The sequence below is a fragment of the Schistocerca gregaria genome, chromosome 10 (genome assembly GCF_023897955.1).
Source record: "Schistocerca gregaria isolate iqSchGreg1 chromosome 10, iqSchGreg1.2, whole genome shotgun sequence".
Lineage (NCBI taxonomy): Eukaryota > Metazoa > Arthropoda > Insecta > Orthoptera > Acrididae > Schistocerca > Schistocerca gregaria.
In genome coordinates this window covers 160,228,913-160,256,671 of record NC_064929.1, presented here as the reverse complement: position 1 = coordinate 160,256,671, position 27,759 = coordinate 160,228,913, and the positions used below count along the sequence as shown (strand labels likewise).

Below are 27,759 nucleotides of genomic sequence, written 5' to 3'. Positions count from 1 at the left end.
GAAATAAGCGTCAAACGAAAAAACCGCAAAGAACCAAACTTGTCCAACTTGAAGGGGGAAACCAGATGGCGCTATGGTTGCCCCGCTAAATTGCGCTGCCATAGATCAAACTGATATCAACTGTGTTTATTTTAAATAGTAACACCCATTTTATTACGTATTCGTGTAGTACGTAAAGAAATATGAATGTTTTAGTTGGACCACTTTTTTCGCATTGTGATAGATGGCGCTGTTATACTCAAAAACGTATGGGTTACAATTTTAGACCAACAGTAGGTAGGTTTTTTAAATTAAAATACAGAACAGGTACGTTTGAACATTTTATTTTGGTTGTGATACATGTACCTTTGTGAACGCATGCTGTTACCTGTAAATACCTGATTACCTGTAAATACCACATTAATGCAATAAATTCGCAAAATGATGTCCGTCAACCTCAATGCATTTGCCAATAAGTGTAACGACATTCCTCTCAATAGCGAGTAGTTCGCCTTCCGTAATGTTCGCACAAGCATTGACAATGCGTTTACGCATGTTGTCAGGCGTTGTAGGTGGATCACGATAGGAAATATCCTTCAACTTTCCCCACAGAAAGAAATACGGCAACGTCAGATCCGGTGAACATGAGGGCCATGTTATGGTGCTTCGACGACCAATCCACCTGTCATTAAATATGCTATTCAGTACCGCTTCAACCGCACGCGAGCTATGTGCCGGACATCCATCAGGTTGGTAGTACATCACCAATCTGTCATGCAGTGAAACATCTTGTAGTAACATCGGTAGAACATTACGTAGGAAATCAGCATACATTGCACCATTTAGATTGCCATCGATAAAATAGGGGGCCAATTACCCTTGCTCCCATAATGCCGCACCATACATTTTCCCACCAAGGTCGCTGATGCTCCACTTGTCGCAGCCATCGTGGATTTTTCGTTGCCCAATAGTGCATATTATTCCGGTTTACGTTACCACTGTTGGTGAATGACGCTTCGTCGCTAAATAGAAAGCGTGCAAAAAAATCTGTCATCGTCCCGTAAATTCTCTCGTGCCCAGTGGCAGAACTGTACACGACGTTCAAAGTCGACGCCATGTGATTCCTGGTGCATAGAAATATGGTACGGGTGCAATCGATGTTGATGTAGCATTCTCAACACTGACGTTTTTGAGATTCCCGAATCTCGCGCAATTTGTCGGCTATTGATGTGCGGATTAGCCGCAACAGCAGCTGAAACACCCACTTGGGCATCATCATTTGTTGGAGGTCGTGGCTGACGTTTCACATGTGGCTGAACACTTCCTGTTTCCTTAAATAACGTAACTATACGGCGAACCGTTCGGATACTTGGATGATGTCGTTCAGGATACCGAGCAGCGTACACAGCACACGCCCGTTGGGTATTTTGATCACAATAGCCATACATCAAGACGATATCGACATTTTCTGCAATCGGTAAAGGATCCAATTTAACACGGGTAATGTATCACGAAGCAAATACCGTCCGCACTAGCGGAATGTTACGTGATACCAAGTTCTTATAAGTTTGTGGCTAAAACAGCGCCATCTATCACAATGCGAAAAAAGTGGTCCAACTAAAACATTCATATTTCTTTACGTACTACACGAATACGTAATAAAAATGGGTGTTACTATTTTAAAAAACGCAGTTGATATCCGTTTGACCTATGGCAGCGCCATCTAGCGGGCCAACCATAGCACCATCTGTTTCCCCCTTTCAAGATAGACGAGTTTCATTCTTTGTAATTTTTTTGTTTGATGCTTATTTCGTGAGATATTTGGCGTGGTAACTAGCAATGGACCACCCTGTAGATGTAGCTGTATCGTGTTTTGTGGCGCCATGTGCTCCAGATTGTCTGTGTATCCACGAACGCGTTTCTATAAAGAATGGTGTACAACCCAAATCCATGTTGTGAGCGTTAAGAATAGAGGACTTAAAAACAACCTAACGGACAGAAAAAAAAAACAAAGGAATTAATATCATTAGCTTCCAGTGGCACTGATTCATATCAGTGATGCAAGTTGAAAATTTGCACAGGACTGTGATTCGAATCCGGCACTGACGGCAATGACGGCCAATGACACCTTCAGGGCAGATGCACGCCAAGCTCGAAGTCCTACCACAACCGGCTAGATGCTGCTGATAATGAGGCCTAGGGCGCAACATAAGTAGTGTACACGCATGTTACAAACTGTGAATTTGGGTCTCTCGGGACATGTGGTAGAGTAGTCCGTTCAGCTGCGGCGGGCACTGTGTACGGATGCCTTAGTGGTCAGCGCTTCTACCTAGCAAGCAGGAGACCTGGGTTCGAATCCCGGTCGGACACAAATTTTCACGTTAGCCGACTGATATAAATCAGTGCCTACTGGCGGCTGATATGTTTAATTCCTTTGCGTCTTCATTCAGAGTGCAGTATGTTCCTTCAGACATGTCCATATAATACAACCAACGGATAGGGACCAGAGATGAGTACCAGTCCCTGTCAATGACAAATGCTTTCAAAAGAAGGCAAGAGTTGCTACTGTGTGTGAATATAGGTCATCGCAAAAAATTCCGAAAGGGACTCCATGGAATAGGCATTTGGAATCAGGCAGCCGCCAGAGTGCTTTGTTCAAAGCTGCACGTAAATTTGTACATCTTCAGTAGGTCGATGTTGTTGTTGTGGTCTTCAGTCCAAAGACTGGTTTGATGCTACTATAAACTGTGCAAGCTTCTTCATCTCCCAGTACCTACTGAACCTACATCCTTCTGTATCTGTTTACTGTATTTTCTGCTCTTGGTCACCCTCTACGATTTTTACCCTCCACGCTGCCCTCCAGTGCTAAATTGGGGATCTTTTGATGCCTCACAATATGTCCTACCAACCGATTACTTCTTTTAGTCAAGATGTGCCACAAATCTCTTCTCCCCATTTCTATTCAGTACTTCCTCATTAGTTACATGATCTACCCATCTCATTTTCAGCATTCTTCCGTATCACCACATTTAGAAAGCTTCTATTCTCTTCCTGTCCAAACTACTTATCCTCCTCGTTTCACTTCCATACATGGCTACACTCCATAGAAATACTTTCAGAAACGACTTCCTGACACTTAAATCTATACTCGATATTGACAAACTTTTCTTCTTCAGAAACGCTTTCCTTATCATTGCCAGTCTACATTTTATATCCTCTCTACTTCGACCATCATCAGTTATTTTACTCCCCAAGTAGCAAACCTCTTTTACTACGTTAAGTGTCTCATTTCCTAATCTAATTTCATCAGCATCACCCGATTTAATTTGCCTACATTCCATTACCCTCGTCTTGTTTTTGTATATGTTCATCTTATAACCTCCTTTGAAGACACTTAACATTCCGTTCAACTGCTCTTCCATGTCGTTTGCTGTCTCTGACAGAATTACAATATCATCGGCGAACCTCAAAGTTTTATTTATTTATTCTCCGTGGCTTTTAATTCCTACTCCGAATTTGTCTCTTGTTTCCTTCACTGCTTGCTCAATATACAGATTGTATAACATTGGGGAGAGGCTACAACTCCGTCTCACGCCCTTCCCAACCACTGCTTCCCTTTCATGCCCCTCGACTCTTATAACTGCCATCTGGTTACTGTACAAATTGTAACTAGCCTTTCGCTCCCTGTATTTTACCCCTGCCACCTTAAGAATTTGAAAGAGAGTCAAAGAACATAGAAATTAGGCAGTAGTTGGCCGATGGCGTGTATTATACTCCAACTAATGCACTTCCTTCTTTTCAAATAGTGCGAAGTGTCAATTGCTCCGACAGTCCAATGAAGCGTTTTCATCTCGTAACGTATGAGCGGTTTAGATCAGGCGAGATATGGTTCTGTGATTTGTTCCTTGGTTTTCCCGGCGAATATGCTGCTGGGAAGTTTCTCGGGCTTGCTTCTAAACTGACTGATAGCAGTAGAACGAATTTTTGACGGCGTAACGTGCCAGCATCATCTGGTTACTCCTGTTGATTAGCATACTGGACCAGTAGGTGCGCAGCGTGGTCTTAGGCGCCTTGCCATGGTTCGCGCGTCACCCTACGTCGGACGTTCGAGTCCTCGAGTCCTCCCTTGGGCATGCGTGCGTGTGTGTGTGTGTGTGTGTGTGTGTGTGTGTGTGTGTGTGTGTGTGTGTGTTGTCCTTAGGGTAAGTTAAGTATCGAGAATGAGATTTTCACTCTGCAGCGGAGCGTGCGCTGTTATGAAACTTCCTGGCTGATTAAAACTGTGTGCGGGACCGAGACTCGAACTCTGGTCCTTTGCCTTTCGCGGGCAGGTACTCTACCATCTGAGCTGCCCAAGCACGACTCACGCCCCGTCCTCAGAGCTTTACTTCCGCCAGTACCTCGTCTCCTACTTTCCAAGCTTCACAGAAGCTCTCCAGCGAACCTTGCAGAACCAGCACTCCTGGAATTAAGGAATGGTAGTTCTGCAAGGTTCGCAGCAGAGCTTCTGTCAAGTTTGGGAAGTAGGAGACGAGGCACTGGAGGAAGTTATGTTCAAGTAGTGTATAAGCCTACGGACCGATGACCTCAGCGCTTTGGTTCAATAGGAACTTACCACAAATTTCCAATCTTCCAGCAGCTGAGAGATACACTGCCGGAAAAAAGTACACCATTTTACACGTTTCATTCACTCAAGATCTAGTTTTGCAACAGTGCGTACAGAGTACACGAAATGCATACATTTATAGAACAGTAGCACAAGCAGTTCTGAGACACCAGGTATCGACTTATGCTGAAACACACATATTAGTGCACACAGCAATGCAGGACCTGACCCCAGTCGATCTCATGACAGCTACTGTCCTAATCGACTTGTTCACTAGTTCTGTAAGATTTCTTGGCTGACGACACACTTCTCGCCCAATCATAACGGATACGTGCTCCATTGGAGACAAGTCCGTAGGTGGTGCCGATCAAGGAAGTTTGTGCACGTCTTGCGGAGGACGTCTAGTTTCTATGGGTAGTCCTTCCTGTTGCTAGAACGGCAGCAGAATGGGTCTAACAACATTCTGGATGTAGCGAGCGCCGGTTAGCGCCCCCTCCAGAAACCTCAAAAATGACCGAGTGTTGTAACTTATCGCACCCCAGACCATAAGACTGGGTGGGGCCTGTGTGTCTTGGATAAATGCTATGAGACAGCGATCGCCAAGCTGACATCGTACGTGCCAACTACCATCACTATCTTGCACTCGTAATATTCTTTTATCGCTGGAGAAAATGGCGCGCCACTTCCATGTGATCCTCTGAAGGCACCAGTTGATTCATGCAAATCGATTTTGAGGCTAGAGGTGTGCGTGCCCGTAGTTTCAGTTCTCATAATCTTTCCAGAAACGTGTTGATACGTCTGGGTTTACGAGTGCTCTTATCTGTCCTGTGGTAACTATGATCTGCCACTTCTGCCCTTACGGTACGACGATCCCGGAGGCTATGGCTGTGAGAGTGTTCAAGTGACCACTCGTACCAGCATCGTTGTACAACGCAGGCAGCACATCCAGCTTGTGTGGTAAATCTCCGAACTGGATGTACGAAGCACGAGTGTGTTCAAAATGGTTCAAATGGCTCTGAGCACTATGGGACTTAGCTTCTGCCGGTCGGTGTGGCCGAGCGGTTCTGGGCGCTACAGTGTGGAACTGCGTTACCGCTACGGTCGCAGGTTCGAATCCTGCCTTGAGCATGGATGTGTTTGATGTCCTGAGGTTAGTTAGGTTTAAGTTGTTCTAAGTTCTAGGGGGCTGATGACCTCAGATGTTAAGTCTCATAGTGCTCAGAGCTATTTTTGAACTTAATTCAATTTCGTTCTTAGCTCTGAATGCCACGGCCAGTAGCCTTGTACCAACGTGCATTCTGATAAATAAATAAAAAGTAACTATTATGCACTAAGCTTTACTACACACATTCTATTACCTAGTGACTCAATGGGATTTTCACCTGCCTGGAGATGACCGAGTGTTTGTGTTGTCCTCATTTCATCATTATTCCTGAAAGTGGCCAGTTTGGACTGAGCAAAGATTGGGACTTTATACAGGCGCTGATAACCGCGCAGTTGAGCGCCGCACAAACCAGACATCATTATCATCAGAGTTTTTGTGTTTTCGGATTTCATCTTGTGGTTGGTTACAAGACAATATTCAGCAATTGCTGATTTTGTGGGCCGCTGGAGGTTGGTGTGCCGTTTGTTTTCCGCACACCTGTCCTCAATTGGGCGAATGGTTTGGCCAACATAGGTATTTCCGCACTCGCATGGTATGTAATATGCTCCAGCTTTCCAGAGTCCTGGGTCGTCTTTTACTGTCTGTTCAAGGGATATGAACTCTGCCAGCCGCAGGTACCCACACCTGATGTTTTGTTGTCCTAAAATTCTACTGATTCTTCCAGATAGTGTAGAGTGGAATTTTTGTGTTAATGAGACTACTGGCACGCACACATCTAGCCACAGAGGCAAAGTGCACAGCTCTACTGTTGGCATCAGAGGGTCACGTGGAAGATGAAATTTCGCAGTCGCTATAGCCGTTTCCCTTGAGCACATCCCTGAGGCGATTCAGTACTCTTCTCTCCCACTAATGCACAGGGATCTTTATATTTAGACTCTTAATATACTACTAGCCATCAAAATTGCTACACCAAGAAGAAAAGCAGATTATTAACGGATATTCATTGCACAAATATATTATACTAGAATTGACATTTGATTACTTTTTCATGCAATTTGGGTGCATAGATCCTGAGAAATCAGTACCCAGAACAACCACCTCTGGCCGTAATAACGGCCTTCATACGCCTGGGCATCGAGTCAAACAGAGCTTGGATGGCGTGTACAGGTGCAGCTGTAAATGCATCTTCAACACGATACCACAGTTCATCAAGAGTAGTGACTGGCGTATTGTGACGAGCCAGTTGCTCCGCCACCATTGGCCAGACGTTTTCAATTGGTGAGACATCTGGAGAAAGTGCTGGCCACAGTAGCAGTGGAACATTTTCTGTATCCAGAAAGGCCCGTACAGGACCTGCAACACGCGGTCGTGCATTATCCTGCTGAAATGTAGGGTTTCGCCGGAATCGAATGAAGGGTACAGCCACGGGTGGTAACACATCTGAAATGTAACGTGTACTGTTCAAAATGCCGTCAATACGAACAAGAGGTGACCGAGACGTGTAACCAATGCCACCCCATACCACCACGCCGGGTGATACGCCAGTATGGCGAAAACGAATACACGCTTCCAATGTGCGTTCACCGCGATGTCGCCAAATACGGATGCGACCATTATGATGCTGTAAACAGAACCTCGATTCATCAGAAAAAATGACTTTTGCCATTCGTGCTGCCAGGTTCGTCGTTGAGTACACCATCGCACGCGCTCCAGTCTGTGATGCAGCGTCAAGGGTAACCGCAGCCACGGTCTTCGAGCTGATAGTCCATGCTGCTGCAAACGTCGTCGAACTGTTTGTACAGATAGTTGTCTTGCTAACGTCCCCTTCAGTTGACTCAGGCATCGAGATGTGGCTGCACGGTCCGTTACAGCCATGAGGATCTGTCATCTCGACTGCTAGTGATACGTAGCCATTGGGATCCAGCACGGCGTTCCGTATTACCCTCGTGAACTCACCGATTCCGTATTCTGCTAACAGTCAGTGGATCCCGACCAACGCGAGCAGCAATGTCGCGATACGATAAACCGCAATCGCCATAGGCTACAATCCGACCTTTACCAAAGTCGGAAACGTGATGGAACGCATTTCTCCTCCTCCGACGATACATCACAACAACGTTTCACCAGGCAACGCCGGTCAACTGCTGTTTGTGTATGAGAAATCGGTTGGAAATTTAACCGACAGGAAGAAGATGCTGTGATATGCAAATAATTAGCTTTTCAGAGCATTCACACAAGGTTGGAGCCGGTAGCGACACCTACAACGTGCTGATATCAGGAAAGTTTACAACCGATTTCTCATACACAAACAGCAGTTGACCGCCGATGTCTGATGAAACGTTGTAGTGATGGCTCGTGTAAGGACGTTGATAAAGGTCGGAATGTTGCCTATAGCGATTGCGGTTTATCGTATCGCGACACTGCTGCTCGCGTTGGTCGACATCCAATGACTGTTAGCAGAATATGGAATCGGTAGTTTCAGGAGGGTAATACGGAACCCCGTGCTGGATCCCAACGGCCTCGTATCACTAGCAGTAGAGATGACAGGCATCTTATCCGCATGGCTGTAACGGATCGTGCAGCCACGTCTCAATCCCTGAGTCAACAGATGCAAACATTTACAGGACAGCAACCATCTGCGCGAACAGTTCGACGACGTTTGCAGCAGCATGGACTATCAGCTCGGAGACCATGGCTGCGGTTACCCTTCACGCTGCGTCACCGACAGGAGCGCCTGCTATGGTGTACTCAACGACGAACCTGGGTCCACGAATGCCAAAACGTCATTTTTTTCGGATGAATCCAGGTCCTGTTTACAGCATCACGATGGTCGCATCCGTATTTGGCGTAATCGCGGTGAACGCACATTGGAAGCGTGTATTCGGTTGTGGTATGGGGTGGCATTGGTTACACGTCTCTGTCACCTCTTGTTCGTATTGACGGCATTTTGAACAGTACACGTTACATTTCAGATGTGTTACCACCCGCTCTGTACCCTTCATTCGATCCCGGCGAAATCCTACATTTAAGCAGGATGATGCACGACCGCATGATGCAGGTCCTGTACGGGCCTTTCTGGATACAGAAAATGTTGGACTGCTGTCGTGGCCAGCACTTTCTCCAGATCTCTCACCAATTGAAAACGTCTGGTCAATGGTGGCCGAGCAACTGGCTCGTCACAATACGCTAGTCACTACTCCTGATGAACTGTGGTATTGTGTTGAAGTTGCAGGGGCTGCTGTACCTGAACACACCATCCAAGCTCTGTTTGAGTCAATGCTCAGGCGTATCAAGGCCTTTATTACTTCCAGAGGTGGTTGTTCTGGGTACTGATTTCTCAGGATATATGCTCCCAAACTGCATGAAAATGTAATCACATGTCACTTCTAGTATAATTAATTTGTCCAATGAATACTAGTTTATCATCTGCATTTCTTCTTGGTGTAACAATTTTAATGGCCAGTAGTGTATATAAAACGTACGGATAGGGATCAGAGAGGAGTAGCGCTCGCCTGACATTGACAAATGGTTTCAAAATCAGAAGAGATGCTACTGTTAGTGAATATAGGTCTTTGTGAAAATTCCGAAAGGAACTCCATGGAAGAGGCATGTGGTCGCAGACAGCCGCAAGAGTCTTTTGTTCATTGTTCCACATAAATTTGCACATCTTCAGTGGGTCAAACAATACAGAAATTAGGTAGTAGCTGACAGAAGGCTTATATTTTACTCCCACGAGTGCACTTCCTTCTTTTCAAACAGCGCAAAGTGTCTATTGCACCGACAGTCCTATGAAGTGTTTGTCCCGCAGTGTATGTGGGGTGTAGTTCAGCCGAGATGTGGTTCTGTGATATGTTCGTAGGTTTTCGCGGCGACTATGCTGCCTGGAAGTCTCTCAGGCAGGCATTTGGGTTGAATGATCATCGTAGAACGAATTTTTGACGGTTTAACGTGCCATATCTGGTTACTCCTGCTGAATGGCATCCTGGACCAGTACGTGCGCCGCACGGGGTAGCCGCGCGGTCTTAGGCGCCTTGCCACGGTTCGCGCGGCTTCGTCCGTCGAACGTTCGAGCCCTCCCTCGAGCATGAGTGTGTGGGATTGTTGTCCTTAGCTTAAGTTAGTGTATAAGCGTAGGGACCGATAACCTCAGCAATTGGGTTCCATAGGAAGTTACCACAAATTTTCAATTTTCCAGCAGGTGAGCGATACACTGCCGGAAAAGCGTACACCATTTTACACGTGTCATTCACTCAGGATCTAGTTTTGCAACAGTGCGTATAGAGTACAAGATATGATTACATTTATAGATCAGTAGCACCAGCAGTTCTGAGATAGCAGGTATCGACCTATGCTGAAACACCGATATCAGTGCAGGCGGCAATGCAGGCGCTGACCCCAATCGTTCACATGGTAACCACTGTCCTGCTCTACTTGTTCACTAGTTTTGTAAGATTTCTTGGCTGACGACACACTTCTCGCCCAATCATAACGAATACGTGCTCTATTGGAGACCAGTCCGTAGATGGTGCTTGTCAGAGAAGTTGCTGCGCGTCTTGAAGAGCGCGAATTCCTCTCCTGTGCCAATCTCTGACAATGAAGCCCGCTGGCCGCATTTAATGGTGCCTTTGGCAGAGTATGACATGGCGGCCAATAAGCGTGCTGCTGCCTTCTGTGTTTTTCATTGCGTTCATATTGCTACTTTTCTGAACGGTCCGCCCTGGTAGCTGATTGGTCAGCGCGACAGAATGTCAAACCCAATGGCCGGGTTCGATTTCCGGCTGGGTCAGAGATTTTCTCCGGTCATGGACTCGTCGTTGTGTTGACCTAGTAATCATCATCTCATTCTCAGCGACACGCAAGTCGCCGAAGTGGCGTCAACTCTAAAGACTTACACCAGGCGAACGGTCTTACACCAGGCGCTAGCCACACGGCATTTCATTTTTTTTGTGAACGAGTGCAAAATCTGTGCTCAGTGGAGACCGAATATCATGTCCGATTGAAAATAAAATGTAATGGACTGAGAAAGGTCTTACCAGAGATTGAAGACGAAGAGGTTACATCCCGCTCGGGTATTAGTGGGGAATTGAGCCGAAAACAGAGGACAACAGTTTAATGGATTTCAGACCGCAAGGTCATTCGGTAATGACGCTCTGGCCACCTCATCAACAAGTATATTTCAGTTTCTGAATCGTTCAGAGCTGAGAAGCAATCTTGGCGCCAGACGACGTTTCTGCGATCACAAACATGTGATGATGGTAGTAGCTATAGAGTAAATATCTCTGGAGTAGCATTACGTTCTGCGCATGTTGTCAACATTAATCCAGGATTGTCACGTGTTTTAGGGACTTCGCTGTGCGTCTGTGCTTTCCGCAGAAGAGTTTTTGTTGTGTTGGTAGTGTAATAGCGATGGTGAACTACTGTTGTTGCTATGGATGCAAAGAAAAACATGTGAAAGGAGGAATAGTAGCTGTTCATGGGTAGTGTGTTTAAAAATTTAGAGACGCATTATAATTAAGGCTTGATTCTGTAGACCTATTTTTCTACGATTTTATAATATAACAGATATTACGACTCGTTCGAAAACTTACAAACAATCGCTTCCTCTCGTAAATTTGCCAGTGGAACAGGGAAGGGAATGGTTAGTTGTTTCAGCAAATACTATCCTCCATGCATTTGTCAGTGACTTGTTGATTATGCATATAGATTTGAAAGATGGGAGACGGATAAATTCAATAGAGTGGGAGTCTCTAATTGTCTTCGTATAATATGTGTGTCCAATCTTTTTGTTCACTATAAAGTTACAGTAGGAGACCATGTTAGGTGTCTAGGACATGGAGAATGATTATGTGAGATTTATTTTTTAGTTTCCCTAAGGATGATCAACGAGTAAAGATGTGGCTGCAGAAAATAAAAAGGAGTAATTCTGTCCTCACAAAATATTCCGAAGTATGTTTAAAACGTTTTGAAGAGGAATGTTTAGACAGAGAAAAATTTGGACGTGTGTGGCTGAAGGTAGATGCTATAGCAACTATTTTTAATTTTCGACAGCACCTACTACCAATTTCTGCATTCAGCTTAAATTCATTTTCTACACAAATCAAATAAACAACACAATAGTGTAGCTAATCAAAGTACACATTCATCTTCTTTGATGTATTTTGCCTTCAATTTATTTTCTTTGCCATTTGATTAAGAAGCGTAAAATATTAGTAAACATGTCCCCAAACTCTTTCACTTTTGTCACTTTCCACTTCCCTTAATGGTGTTATATGGTTTGACTTGTACACGACCAATTGTATTTGCTTTACAGTAAATTTTTTCTCCGATCGCCATTTTTACCCCTTCTTACTCAGTCTACTGTTTATTTAATAAACTGGGAGAAAGGACGTAAAATGCGTCAAATAAACACTTCATAGTGTCATCAGTAAAAATAATTGTGCTTTAGGTCGCAAAAACGAGAAAATAAATACACAGAAAGAGCAGAAAAAAGGACGAAATAGCAGGGATATAATCGCTAATGTATGGCAAATTCGGTGTTTTTCGGATACTTGCAAAAGTACTACCGTACTGTCAAGTCGTTTTGCAAGACTGTCACTGCAAAAAAGTACGTCAGGCTCTGTAATACTATGAAGTGCCGTATTAAGTATCGTACCGAAAACTACCAAAAATCGAGTGCATCTGGTGACACCTATCGCAAAGAAGCAGAATTCAATATCACTTGCCCTTAAAAGTTACGTAGCTGGCTTGTTCCCGGTATCAAATGGATACTGTTAAAATGTCTGCGCAACATATATAATAATCCACGACACGTACGAAAAGAATCCGTTTGTACTAGGGATGTAGTGACATTCGAAAGCCGCGCGAGATTAGCCGACTGGTCTCAGGCGCTTCAGTCATGGACCGTACGGCTGGTCCCGACGGAGGTTCGAGTCCTTACTCGGGCATGGGTGTGTGTGTGTTTGTCCTTAGGAAAATTTAGGTTAAGTAGTGTGTAACATTAGGGACTGATGACCTTAGCAGTTAAGTCCCATAAGATTTGAGACACATCTGAACACATTTTTTACATTCGAAATATACAGGGTACTAACACACGTGACCAGGCTGGCAATGTATGTTGACAACACAATCTGTTCTGCTCCTGTGAATGCTCACTCCAGAGATATTTACCCTATGGCAGTAACTGAGGATATTACAATGGCCACTGCCACGTGCACGCAGAAATGACGAAAATAAGGTAGCGGTTACCGAGTATCACGGAAAAGCTAGCTTCTTTAGTGCCATCTGTTATTAGTAATTTTTACGTCGTACTTGAGACGTTTTATTTCCTCGAAGAGAGAAGCTGTTTGCACTCGCCGATAAACCTTCACACACACACACACACACACACACACACACACACACACACACACACACACACACACACACACTGCATTACTTCTTGGTAAGGTACATGTTCTTTCTTTTTCTTGTCGTTCCGGAGTTATTTTACAACTTGATAGGAGCAGAAGCACTATACAACTGTTCGCTGGTGGTGCCGTAAGCTACAGGGAAGTGGTTCAAATGGCTCTGAGCACTATGGGACTTAACATCTATGGTCAGTCCCCTAGAACTTAAAACTACTTAAACCTAACTAACCTAAGGACGGCACACAACACCCAGTCATCACGAGGTAGAGAAAATCCCTGACCCCGCCGGGAATCGAACCCGGAAACCCGGGCGTACAGGGAAGTACCTAGGTTGCAAGATCGTAGAGAATCACAGAAAGACTTGCATAAATTTGCACGCGTCGCAACAAATGGGATAAATACAGTACAGTGTGGAAAATAGAATATTGCTAACTAACAACAAGAGGTACCCAGAGTTTGGATCGACTTTTGAAACAAAATACGAAGGTTGGAACTTATAGTGGAAACTATTTATTTACAGCTCGTACAGAATAGATACGTGTTTCAAAGTCTTACTGACATACAGAATTGTCACCAGCATTGTGTATAACCCGTTGCCAGCGATGTGGTAGTCGTAGGATACTCTTAGCAGTGCCAATTGTGTTGACAGTTCGAGAGGCGCGGTCTATTGCCCGACGAATTTGTAGCAGTCCTGAAGCGAATGCCGCGAAGTGTTTCCTTCAGTTTAGAAACAGAGTTGAACTCACAATAGCTTAGGTCAGGGGAGTGCAGTAGGTGGTGTAGCACTTAGCAGCCCCATCAGTCAAACAAATCAGTAACAGCTTGCACTGTACGTGCTTGAGCATTGGCCTGCAAATGATGGTTAGGTCCTGCAGAAAGTGTCATCACTTCTGTCTCTATGCTGATCATTTTTGGAACACAACCTACGACCATCTTAGAGACAGAAGTCATGACACTTTCTGCAGGACTTCACAATCTTTTCGCAGGGCAATGCTCAAGCACGTACTGTGCAAGCTGTTACTGATTTATCAAACTGATGGGGCTGCTAAGTGCTATACCATCTACTGCACACCCTTGAATTAAGTCCTTGTGAGTCCAAGTCAGTTTCTAAATTGAAGAAAACGCTTGACGCCATTCGCTTCAGAACTGCTACATATTCGTCGGCCAATAGACCGCGTCGCTCGAACTGTCAACACAACTGGCACGGCTAAGAGTATCTTACGACTTCCACATCGCTGGCAATGGATTATTCACAATGCTGATGGCTACTTTGAAAGTCAGAAGAACTTTCAACCACGTATGCATTTTGTACGAGCGGCAAATATATAGTTGCCACTATTAAAGTTTCAACCCTCGTACATTTTCATGTAGGTCAGGATACCAGGTATCACACACTGTAGCCATTCACCTTGGTGTGCTCTCGTTGGCGCGTGACTGACGAAAAAAATGTCGGAATTTTGCCGGATACTGAATAACGTTAAAGTCGAATTATAGTGGCGTTGTGTAACGGATTTCCGCCGCGATAGCTCATCGTGTTCGGTCAGAGGGTTAGCTGTGCTCTGTAATAAAAAAAACAGAGTGAACGGGTGAACGATGAACTTGAATGGATGTCATGGGATGTCCACTCCAGACCAATGCAACGAGCCGTAATGAACAAAATGAAATTAAAAGAAAAATGATACGATAATCCAGAGTTCCCTCAAGTATCAAGGAAACTGTTCCTTGATGTCTTAACGAATGTCCTATCATCCTATCGTTTCTTCTTGTAAATATTTTTCCCCTGTCTCTCTCCTCGGTGATTCTGTGGAGAGACTCAACCTTTTCGATCTCTATGTCTTCGTATGTTATACAGTTGCTGGAAGGAAATCTCTTACAGGTTCAGAACTGCATATAGTGGGTCTTCTCAAAAATTTAATGACAGTGAATTAGCTTTAAACCATTTATTAACAGAAAAATGCTGAAGATTAGATGGGTAGAGCACATAAGTAATGAAGAGGTATTGAATATAACTGGAGAGAAGAGAAATTTGTGGCACAACTTGACTAGAAGAAGGGATCGGTTGGTAGAACACGTTCTGAGGCATCAAAGGGATCACCAATTTAGTATTGGAGGGCAGCTTGGAGGGTATAAATCGTACAGAGAGACCAACAGATGAATACACTAAGCAGGTTCCGAAGGATGTAGGTTGCAGTAGGTACTGGGAGATGAAGAAGCATGGATAGAGTAGAATAGAGAGCTGCATCAAACCAGCCTCTGGACTAAAGACCACAACAACAACGTCAGTGAAGATTTGCCTATCGACTATTTCTAAATCTGTACTTGACTTGCTACTTATTGTAATATTTGTATCATCTGCAAACAAAACGACCTTAGCATCTGGCAGTGTAACACCTGACAGGTCATTAATGTACACAAGGAAAAGCTATGGACCCAAGGTGGAACCTTGAGAAACACAACATGTAATTAATTCCTAGTCAGACGAAGACTGAGTGCTTACTGCACAGGTACTTCGCAACGACACCCTTTGTTTCCTGTTAGATAGATAAGACTCAAATCATATCTCACTTTTATCATCAGCGATGTACGGGACAAAGCACTACGTATGTATTTAGTGGATTCATTATGCGTGACTGCTTTAATGATTCTAACTGAGAAAAAGTAATTATGGATAAGTTATATAATCAATATTAAAGTTTTATAAATTTGCGATAATCGTAATGAGCTGTTGGAACTAATTTAGTTTCGTAACTGTAACAGAATCAAATCGTTTAGTTTTTACTCCTCAGAGAATTATTACCCCAGGTTCCCAACCTGGGGTAATTGTTTTAGAACTGAGGGACCACGGGAATTGACTGAAGACTCCTGGGAGAGGAGAGTGTGACTGATTCGAAAACTCTTCACAGATGACACAACTGCCATACTGAACAAAGTGAAAGGGAATATAAACGATAAATCTGATATCGCAGTCAGTAACGACAACACGGGATTTTCAGCTAACATATTAACGCTGAACTGCAACAAATTGTTATGAATACAGTGTTTGGTATGGTACTCTCGTAAAAGTGAAATTTTATCGTCGCAATGTGGTCAGACATTTAATGAAGATCATTTTAAATTCCTAGAACTGAAGGTGAATGGAAAGATATATTCATCCAGTATTTCGATAAAATTTTCACACAATTTGTACAAACTACTACGACAAACTGCCTATTGGCTCGTGTCTCGGGGTTTTCGGCCGGCGTTCGTCTAGTGATTGTTCTCACGTTTCGCCAGCACGAATGGCCGGCATTGTCACAGTTTCCCCCTGTATTACTGCTGATGGACTGGAGCAGAGCTGGCGGTCGCACATTATATGCTCCTGAAGCGCCAACGTCCAAGGGCTTCTGCGCGGTCGTTTCCGGTGCTGCTCTCTTGCTACCTGCGACGGTCGTTCGCTGCATCAATGTCGGGAGTATACCACATACTATGCACGTGTGGAAAAGTTTATGTTGGAGTGACTGGACCATCAATTGACACCAGAATCACAGAAGCGACATTGCAGGTCGGGGAAGGTGGAGAAATCGGCTGTTGCAGAGCACGCGCTGTTTGAGACGGACCACATAGCAAAATTCGCCGAAACGGAAGTTCTGGCTGCAGGGAAGAGCTATCACACCTGCTTTTTCAGAGAAGCTATAGAAATACATAAAACCGAGAATAGCTTCAACAAGAAAGAAGAAAGCCTCAAGTTAAACGGATCTTAGCTTACCGTGCTTCAGCGAACGACCGTCGCAGGTAACAAGAGGAGAACCGCAACGGAACGACCACCAAGCCCTCGGACGTTAGCGCGCAAGGTACATACAGTCTGCGGCCGCGGGCTCGGCTCCAGTTCACCACCGGCAATGGAGGATGAAGCTTTCACAATGCCAGCCACTCGTGCTGGCGAAGCGTCAGAAAAATCATCAAACGACGGCCGAAGAACCCGAGACAGTAACCAGTGGACAGTTTGCGAACAAGTGGCCACGAAACCTTAAAAATTTTGCATAAGTGTTATGCTGGTACATAATATCTGAGCGTTTTGTTTTGGATGTTGGTGTTCCGGTTGCTACGTGGTTTATTTATTGACTGTAATTTTTTATTTGTACTTTACTGTCGCTGTTTGAGTTTACATATCGTCATGTGGAGATGATGAGTACAGCTGTGGACGATAGATAAAAGTGCCGGATGGAGAAGTCGCAAAGCGTCCGACATATTCTTCTGTTTGAGTTCAGTAGAGGGTTGGAAGCAGCTAGAAACATTTGCGTCGTCTATGAGGATAATGCCCTTGGGCAGATCACAGCAAGAAAATGATTTTCTCGTGTTAAGGAGGATCGTTTTGACATTAGTGACATTAGGAAGACCTGGATTTGATGAAGATCGTTTACAAGCATTAATTCACAGTTATGTACGTCATTGTGCTCGAGAACGTTTAGATTTGGCCTCACCTTTTATGCCTTTTACTCTGTGTGTTTTCACTTTACTATTTTATGATTTGACTCCCTTGACAGTATCCGTCCAGTTTTAGCGGACCCTCTCATCTGTAACTCCGAAATCGCAGTCCCAATGAATCAAAGGAATCGGGGGTGAGTGTATTACTAGCAAGTTTTGTAACCGGCCTAAAGGTGTTTAGATGCTGCGTAACGGTGCACACCTTACTGTGCCAGTTTCGATACACCATGTGTTTTGTCCGGCCATCCTGATTTAGGTTGTCCGTAATTTCCATAAATCGCATGAGGGGTACGGCGGTATGGTTCTTCCGAAAGGACACGTCCAACTTTCTTTCCCATCCTTCCCTGATCCGATGGGACCGATAACCTTGCTGTTGGGTCCGCTTCTCCAAAATCAACCAACCAACTAACCATTTCTAGTGGCCCAGGCGTAGAATACATTCCCAGTTGGAACCTGTCGCGCACTCGTGCCATTTTCGAAATGCGGACCCGGGACTACGCAGTGGCAGGCGGTGGATCGAGGTGACCGTGTCAGACCAGTACGCTCCTCCAGAGCTGGGACCGTTGCAGCGGACTCGAAGAGCGTGGACCCGCTAAACGCCCGGACAGCCAGTAGCCGGCTGTCGGCGCACAGTGGCCCGTTTCTCCTGGTTAGCGGCGCTTAGCGCGCCCGTCCAAGGTTCAGCGCCTCCAGACCGTCTGCTGGCGGCGGCCCAGCAGACAGTGAAAGCTGGAGCGGCCGGCGCCGCGTCCACAGTCCAAACTGCCGCACCGTTCTCAGGAAGGTCGCCCTCACCAATCTTCCCAACAGGAAGAATATCCTGACAAGACTTAAATAAGTAGGCGAGTCGAAGATATCTGACCAGACTCAGTGTGACCATAATGGTATCTAAGAGGAAGGCAGGTGAATAAGACAGCCAACCAGCTGCAGTGCAACAACGTTCCAAATACTGAATATCCTTGAAAGTCTCTTCGGGTTTGCTGCCTGATTCTAAATTCAACTTGATATTTCGGCGATCCAACTGGCCGCCATCTTCAGGAAAATGGTGCTTCTGATGACGAGTCCCGCTGAGAACTGACGACAGGTTGCAAATCGACGTCCCATATAGGCCACCGTTCAATACACGACTCATGCGCCGCCCATACAAGACAGGGAGGTGGCGCCGCCCTTGGTGAAACACTGCTGGCGATTTTAGGATCCGGCAGCAAACCCGAAGAGACTTTCAAGACTTATTACGCCGGGACAGCCTACGTAATCACATTGAATATCCTGCACGCCAAGGTATCCGAGGCTGTTCCTAAATACACTGACGAGCCAAAGAAACTGGTACACCTGCCTGATATCGTGTAGGACTCCGCGAGGACGCAGAAGTGCTGCAACACGACGTGGCATGGACTCGAATAATGTCTGAAGTCGTGCTGGACGCAAGTGACACCATGAATCCTGCAGGGCTTTCCATAAATCGCTGAGAGTGCGAGGGGGTGGAACCTCTTCTGAACAGCACATTGCAATTCGTTCCAGATAAGCTCAATAGTGTTCATATCTGGGGAGTATGATGCCCAGTGGAAGTGTTTAAACTCAGAACAGTGTTCCTGGAGCCACTCTGTAGCAATTCTGGACTCGGGAGGCGTCGCATTGTCCTGCTGGAACTGTCCAAGTCCGCCGGAATGCACAACGGAGATGAGTGGATGCAGTTGATCAGACAGGATGCTTACGTACGTGTCAGCTGTCAGAGTCTTATCTAAACGTATCAGAGGCCCCATATCAATCCAACTCCACACACTCGCCGCCCGGAGTGGCCGAGCGGTTCTAGGCGCTTCAGTCTGGAACCGCGCGACCGCTACGGTTCAAATGGTTCAAATGGCTCTGAGCACTACGGGACTTAACTCCTGAGGTCATCGGTCCCTTATAACTTAGAACTAATCAAACCTAACTAACCTAACGAACCTGCGACCGTAGCGGTCAGGTAAATTATTAAATTTAATGGCGCTATAACTCTCCCCTGTGATACCCTCGAAGTTACTTTCACGTTTGAAGATATCTTTCCATTGAGAATGACATGTGTTCTGTTTGCTAGAAACACTTCAGTCCAATCACACAGCTGGTCTAATATACCGTGCGCTCGTGTTTTGTTCATTAGACGGCAATGCATAACTATATCGAACGCTTTCTTTAAGCCAAGGAATACGGCATCAACACGGATCCTTGCTGTTGCTTTCTCGGTCTCGTAGTGGAACAGGGCGGGCCTGCTTTCACACGATCGTCGATTCCGGAACCCATGATGATTCCTATACAGGGGATTTTCAACCTCCAGAAATGTCAAAGTGTGCGAAAAAAACATGTTACTAAATTCTGGAATAGGCCAGCGCCATAGACATAGGCATATATAGAGGGCGTGATAAGTCGCTACCTATCGCAACCTAAATGAGTAATAACAATGATAATAACAATAATAAATGTAATTTTGAAATAACTGAAAATTTTATTGAAGCTGAGGGATTATTTATGACGTTCTTTCTAGATTTTTTTTCCATCTCTGTTGATAAATTTCGTCAGATGACCCCGGACGCTTAAGCACACTTGCTTACATATTCGTTTCTTACAATCACTGTCTTCGAAAGCGTTGCCAATAGCTTCATTAAAGTCCCCAATTCCTTGTGGTTTTGTAGCATACATTTTATCGTTAACGTATCTCCAAAAGAAGAAATCCAGTGGTGTAAATCGAAAGAACTTGTAGTCAGTTCAATTGTTCCTCATTGACCACCAACTTTCGCTCTAAATAACTCATCAGCGTACATTCGCACAGGTGCTGAAAAGTGAAGCGAACTGAACACCTCGTAGGTTATCTGTAGCCACGGAATGGTATAGGTTGTCAACATTTCCAGGTAATTCCTTCCAGTTACTGCTTCAGCAAAAAGCCAACACTCAATTACTCCACGTTTTTAAAACGAAAACGTTTTCCTTCATTAGAGAACGTATTCATAACAGGTAATAACCAACAAGAAAAAGTCACAGATGTATGATTTAATGGCAATATTGATGATTATCTGGAAAAAATATAGTAGTGCCCTCTGGTGTTTGTATCGACAGTAATAACAAAAAAAATGATTATCGTAACTTTTTTAATACCTTAGGATGAGCAGTAACTTTGGCTCGTACCTTAGGTTTATGTCTCTGTTGATGACCCTTTTTGGAAACAGGAGTGAGCTGCGCTTTTTTCCCAGTCATTACGAACGCCTAGCTCCTTTAAGTGATCTACGGTACACTGCAGTAAAAAAGAGGAGCAAGTTCTTTTTCAGATTCAAGATAGAACCGTACTGGTATCCCGTTATGCCCACTGGCCTTTTCTAAGCTGAGGGATTTCAGTTGCTTTACTATCTCATAGTTATTTACACTACGCTGACATGGGACAGCAACATGCACATAGACAGATGGCAGTGGTACCACGCACACAGGGTATAAAATGGCAGTCCATTGGAGGAGCTGTCATTTGCAGCCAGGTGATTCATGCGAAAGGTTCCCGTCGTGATTATGACTGCACGACGGGAATTCGCTGACTCAGAACACGGTACATTCAGTTTCCAAAATTGTTAGGCAATTCAATATTCCGAGATTCACACTGTCAAGAATGTGTCGGTAACACTAAATTACAGGAGTTACCTCTCATCACTGACAGTGGCCGATGGTCTTCTCTTAACGACCGAGAGCAGCAGCTTTTGCGTAGAGTTGTCAGTACTAACAGACAAGTAACACTGCGTGAAATAACGGCGGAAATCAATGTGGAGCGTGCTACTAACGTAACCGTTAGGAGAGCGCGGCGGAATATGGCCTTAATTGGCTGCGGCAGCAGACGACGGACGCAAATGGTTTTGCTAACAGCAGGACATCGCCTGCAGCGCGTCCCCACGGTTCACGACTGTACCGTTTGGACCCTATACGACTGGAAAATCGTAGCCTGGTCAAATAAGTCACCTTTTCAGTTCGTAAGAGCTGATGTTAGGGTTCGAATGTTGTGCAGATCCCACCAATCATGGACCAAGTTGTCAACAAGGCACTGCGCAAGCTCACAATGGCTCCATAATGCGGCTGTGTTTACATAGAATGAATCGATCATTTGCTGGAGATGATGTTGTTTGGCTACTTGGAGAACATTTGCAGCCTTTCATGGAGTACATTTTCGCAAAAACAACAAGGCACCATGTCTTCGGCTCACAGTCGATTGTGACTGGTTTGAAGAGCATTCTGGACAGTTTGAACTAATGACATGGCCACCCATCGAAATTTTATGTGACATAATTGAGAGGTCGGCTCGTGAACAAAATCCTGAACCGGCAACACTTCCTCGATGTAAACGGCTTCAGAGGCAACATTCCAGGGGACTTCCAACATGTTGCAGAGTCCATGCAACGTAGAGCTGCTACACCAAACCTTGCAATCCGACACAATATTAAGGTGTATCGCATGACTTTTGTGTCCGCCCCCGGTAGCTGAGTGGTCAGCGTGACAGCATGTCAATCCTAAGGGCCGGGTTAGATTCCCGGCTGGAATGGAGGTATTCTCCGCTCAGGAACTGGGTGTTGTGCTGTCCTAATCATCATTTCGTCCCCATCGACGCGCAAGTCGCCTAAATGGCGTCAAATTGAAATACTCTCACCTGGCGAACGGTCTACCCGACGGGAGGCCCTAGTCACAGGACATTTACATTCTACATGACTTTTGTCACCTTAGCGTATTTCGATGTTTGTCACTTTGACGTCAGTTTAAATGTAGAAATGCAAAGTGATCTCCCATAGTGAAAAAGTTTTCGAAACAGACGTCTAATATTTAGGACTTCCCTTCCTCTTAGATATTTTGAAGATGTCTGTAATTCAGCAACGGCTACAGAATCGCAGGTGAATAAGACAGTCACCCAATTGCAATAAATGGTGGTTTTCCATTAACCTTAACCATTGTTTCAACGACTTTAAAGCCATCTTTTTCATGACAAGAAAACTATTTTTACTAACGGTTGTCCGAGAAGTAAGGACGAATTTGACTTTTGCGTCTTTTTGTCCTATGACGGTTGGCAGCCGTGATTTTTGGTGTTTATCTGCTATCCTTCCCGTTAGTGCACTGATAGCTTTTCTGTGGTGAACACTGTTTGATGTTTGTTTTGGTCATGCAGCAGATGACAACTGAGTAACGTATACAAGTGACAATAAGTTATTAGAAGAACCGTGAAAGTCCCACGGCAACCATTCGTGAATTGCGTGTGACACTCAGATGTAATGCTGCTGCAACCGAACCGTCAGTTCGGAAGTTGATCCTAGAGTTTGAGACTACGGGCTCTGTTTCAAACGGCGACCGCGTTCTGTTCTAACAGATGCAAATATTGCTCTCCTGCGTGACAATGTGACCGTAAGCCCTAAAAAATGGATTCGCCTACGAGTTCAAGAATTAAATGCTTTCTGAATATCTCAAAATGTATGAGTACAAGATTCAACTTACATAAGAACTCAAGCCTGCAGATCATGGCAAAAGGCATCGATTTCTTCAAACGGTCTTGTCTCAACAAACGGAGAACGAGAACTTCACAAACAGAATAATTTTATCAGGTGAGACGCACTTCCACATCGGTGCGGACGTAAATAAACACAACTGCAGAATTTCGGGTAACGAAAATCCGAGAGTGACTGTGGAAGATGAGAAGCATGCAAAACGCACAACTGTGTGGTGTGGGGTCTAGGCACGAGGAGCGATCGCCACGTATTTTTTTTTTTTAATCGTGAGGGACCTTCCGTCACTCTGAATGACGACCGCTACCGAAACACGCTTCCTTATGCTTCCCTCATACTGACGAAAATGATATTTGGGTTTCAACAAGATGGTGCGCCGTGTCACACATTCGGTGAAGCGATTTCTGTGCTCAATGAAAAGTTTCGTCGAAAAAAATCACTGCGTCTTTTTGCGTAGCAATCAGGAAAGTCCTGCCAGATCATGCGACCCTGCGCCTTGCGATTATTTTTGTGTAGATATGTGAAATCAGAAGTATACGTGAGCAAACGACAAGCGACACATCAATTGAAAAATGAAATTAAAAGGCTTATAACGGCATCTCAACATATGTTTGTAAACGTGCCATCGAGAAGCGCAAAGACTGCAATGCCCGTTGCCGCACAGTCTTGGCTGATCATATTGAGGGTTAATTTTTCAAACACAAATGCGAGAAGTTACTTAATTTGAGAGTAAAGAAAAGCGTTACATTTTCAATAATTTTTTTATATTTCGTAGCACTTTAATAGCCGTCCCTACTTCCCGGAGTCCCTTTAGTTTCAATGTTATGTCCATATACAGTGAAGTGAAACTGGTACAGCCATGTGTATTCAATTGCAGAGACACGTAAACAGGCAGAATATTGCGCTGCTGTCGGCACCACCGATATAACACAAGAAGTGTCTGCCGTAATTGTTAGATCGGTTATTGCCGCTACAATGGCAGGTTATCGAGATTTAAGTGCATCTGAACGTGGTGTTGTAGTCGGCGCGCGAGCTATGTGACATAGTATCTCCAAAGTACCGATTTTCCCGTATGACCATTTCACGAGTGTACCGTGAATACCAGGAATCTGGTGAAACATCAAATTTCCGACATCGCTGAGGCACGAAAAAGATACAGCAAGAACGGGACCAACAACGGTTGAAGAGAATCGTTCGATATGACAGAAGTGTAACCCTTCCCCAAATTGATGCAGATTTCAATGGTGGACCAGCAACAAGTGTCAGCGTGCGAACAATTCAACGAAACACTATCGATATGGGCTTTTGGAGAAGAATGGCCGCTCGTGTACCCTTGATGACTGCACTAAACAAAAATTTACACCTCGCCTGGGCCCGTCAGCACCGGCATTTGACTATTGATGAGTGGACACATGTTTCCTGGTCGGGCGAGTCTCGTTTCGAATTGTGTCGAGCGGATGGACGTGTAAGGGTATGGAGACAACTTCATGAATCCGTGGACCCTGCATGTCAGCAGGGGACTGTCCAAGCTGGTGGAGGCTCTGTAATGGTGTGGAGTGTGTGCAAAATGGTTCAAATGGCTCTGAGCACTATGGTACCTAACGTCTGAGGTCATCAGTCCTTTATAACTTAGAACTAATTAAACCTAACTAACCTAAGGACATCACACACATCCATGCCCGAGGCAGGATTCGAACCTGGAACCGTAGCGGTGCCGGCCGAGCGGTTCTAGACGCTACAGTATCACATTCCGCATAAGTAGGCAGAAAGAACCGTTACTGTGTCACTACACGACTGCAAATCAGTCACTGGTAGGAGTCACATTCATAAGCTATCTAGGCCTATGTGTACGCGGTCAGGCAAGTGCCAAACCTAGATTCATTTGAAGAGTCTTGCGCGCTGTATGGACGTGGGCGAAGAAACTTCTCGGTTCCTGACGTTTCGACCGCAGCTGCGCTGGACATCTTCAGAGGTGTTCCTGTCGACGCTCAGCATTGCCGACTGACGAGTCGGACATCGGAGATAAAACTTAACCAGCGATTGTCGCCCGTCAAGAATAAAAATTTATGTCAGTTCTGCAGGGCCAGTGTCCATATCTCATTGAGTTTCATGCCTCCTTTTCTGTTAAAATTATCAGTATGCTTATATATTTTGATGCCATGTCTACGTAGTCGTGGATAATAGTCTGTCATAGTAGATAAAACTTTGGTTTCGGAAAACACTCCATGATTCTCTGTTTCAAGAGCGTGCTTTGCTACAGCTGATTTTTCTGTTTTGGGTAGTCGCCAAAGACTTTTGTGTTATTACAGTCTTGGAAGATACTACGAAGACCTTTCCAGAAGTACATAGAACCTTATATACTTCACTTGCTCACATAGGAGGACTTTTGTCTCTTTTATTAAAAAGTAACTGATCATGTATTCAAGATTTTACGGAAACACGACATCAGACCGGCTTTTAAACTAACGAAAACGTCGAACACTTCGATCTGTGAAGGACAAAACCCTCCTCTTACGGCAAGTTGAGCATATAAGATTTAGTGTACATGCGGAAAGGTCTACACTGGACCTACCAACAGAAGCGTGAATACAAGGCTGAGAGAACGTGAAAGTCTTTGCCGACAAGGGAAAACGGAAATATCAGCTGTAGCAGAACATGCTCTTCATCGTGGAGTGAAGTTTCCCGAAACCCAAATTTTATTTACTTTGACAAACTGTTATCCACACTATATATAAAAGCCATCGAAATACGTAAACACAGTGATAATTTTAACAGAAAAGAAGACGCCAGGAAACTCAATGATACATGGACAGCGGCTCTGCAGAATCGATAGATAAGCTTATATCCTTTACAGGTGACAATCGGTAGTTAAGTCTTATCTCTGACAATTATCCCTTTTTGTACTTTCTACATTGCAGCAGTCAGCAATCGTGATAATCTAATATATAAGAAACTATCAGCCTCGATTGCGGTAATGAAACCAACCTTTACCTAGGTTTGAGCCCAAATAATTCAGCCTTCTTCAGAAGATATACTTGAATCTATAATTTGTCTAAGAGGGCATGGTCTAGAAATAAAACTAAAGCAACCGGAATAGTCACTACGCCCATGTCCTTTTAGACAATTTATAGTTTATAATATAATAACTATCGCTGCTGACCACATGTAAACGCGATCACGCATATTTTGCACAGTACTTATGTCGCTCTCCGACTTCCTACTGATCAGTTGGTAATGCTGACGGTCACCAGGAACACCGCTCAAGATGTCCAGTGCAGCTGTGATCGAAACGTCAGGAACCGAAAGGCTTGTTCGACAGCGTCCATACGGTCCTGAAGACTCATCAGCTATTACGGCATTCGGTGGTGAAAGCCTTCATTGTAGAATCATTCAAAGAATCCTCAGCAAATATAATCCACTCACTACACAGATTGCTTACAAAATCTTCGTTCGAGCAATACTTAAATAATGTTTCTCAGTCTGACATGTGGCCCAGATAGACTTGAGAGAAAACAGAGAAGATCCAAAGAAGAGCAGCGCGTTTCGTCACAGGTTCGTTTAGGAAGTGCGAAACCATCCAATAACAGACGCTGCAAGACAGATATTTTGCATCCCGAGGTGATTTACTGCTTCATTTCCAAGAGCGTACGTCCCTAGAAGAGTCCACCTACGTATATCTCAGAGATTCGAGCACCTACGGAGACATGCCAATAATCGTTCTTCCGATGAACCTGTCGCGAGTGGAACAAGAAAAGGGGCATGCGACAGTAGGGCACAAAGTACCCTCCATCACGCACCATAGCTGGCCTATAGATCCCACACAACTACACGTACACATGTGCTCAGTAACGTCAAAGGATGGCTGAGGGTAGACCGTACCAACATTATCTATTTTCTTTCCCTCTACGTTTACACATCGTCTAAGATAGATACGCCTCCATGCAGCTGTTTATCAGTCTATAAATGCACTCTGGCATCCCACGTAAAGCTTGTATGTGTATCGTCTGTTATTGCTTAAGAGTCACTTGTCCTTGATCTATTGATTCCGACACACCTTGCCAGAGACTAACCCGCCACCAGTTGGAAGTCTGTGTCGCTCCCCTCCACTTGGTCTGTGGAGTAACGCTGCCGTTATAAACAGAGGCAGTTTAGGTCGACATTCTGCGAGGGATGGTGAAAGTGTCGACGTGGCTGTTCTGTTCCAGTGAACCTTGCTGGAACTTCTGGATGAGAAGACGCCACGTGGGAATGAGGTTGGTCCGCAGCGCAGCTAGCATCTTCACTAAATTACTATCTTCTTATTTCTTTGAGGATTCTGCTACATGGCGGACGTATTTTTGTAAGGTATTCAGCGTTGTTTGCCGATTCATAGTAAATTTTATCGTCAGCATTTGCTCCTGTAAGATGCCAGTTAGTACAATTTTTAATAAGTTACAAACCTTTGTCTCATACCTTTATGTTAACTGTCATCGTGTTACATTTACATCGTTGTTTAGACGTTTCTACTGTTTATGACACACAAGAGGAAAGTTGCTTTACTATCCATTTTATGTACTGCTAAGTAAACATCCCATGAAAAGCGTTTATTTAAAACGGTATTCAATCATAGTATAGTGTCTCCACCAAATTTCATTATTTTACTTGAGTCAAAAAGACTTCAAGCAAATAGCACTAAAGATTTTCCTTTCACTTACTGAACATACT

The 27,759-nt window shown here is 44.6% G+C and overlaps 1 protein-coding gene across 2 annotated transcripts in view; it reads left to right on the top strand.

Moving 5' to 3' along the window:
• Window positions 1-27,759, top strand: part of LOC126293577 (leucine-rich repeat-containing protein 15-like) — a 146,927-nt gene that overhangs the window by 18,175 nt on the left and 100,993 nt on the right. Inside the window, exon 1 of one of the 2 annotated variants that reach the window (XM_049986851.1) lies at window positions 27,253-27,308. The exons of the other annotated variant lie outside the window; for it this stretch is intronic. Coding sequence (XP_049842808.1) covers window positions 27,283-27,308 — 26 coding nt within the window. The 5' untranslated portion in view covers window positions 27,253-27,282. Of the gene's footprint in view, window positions 1-27,252; window positions 27,309-27,759 lie in introns of those variants that run through there. 2 annotated transcript variants of the gene reach the window in all.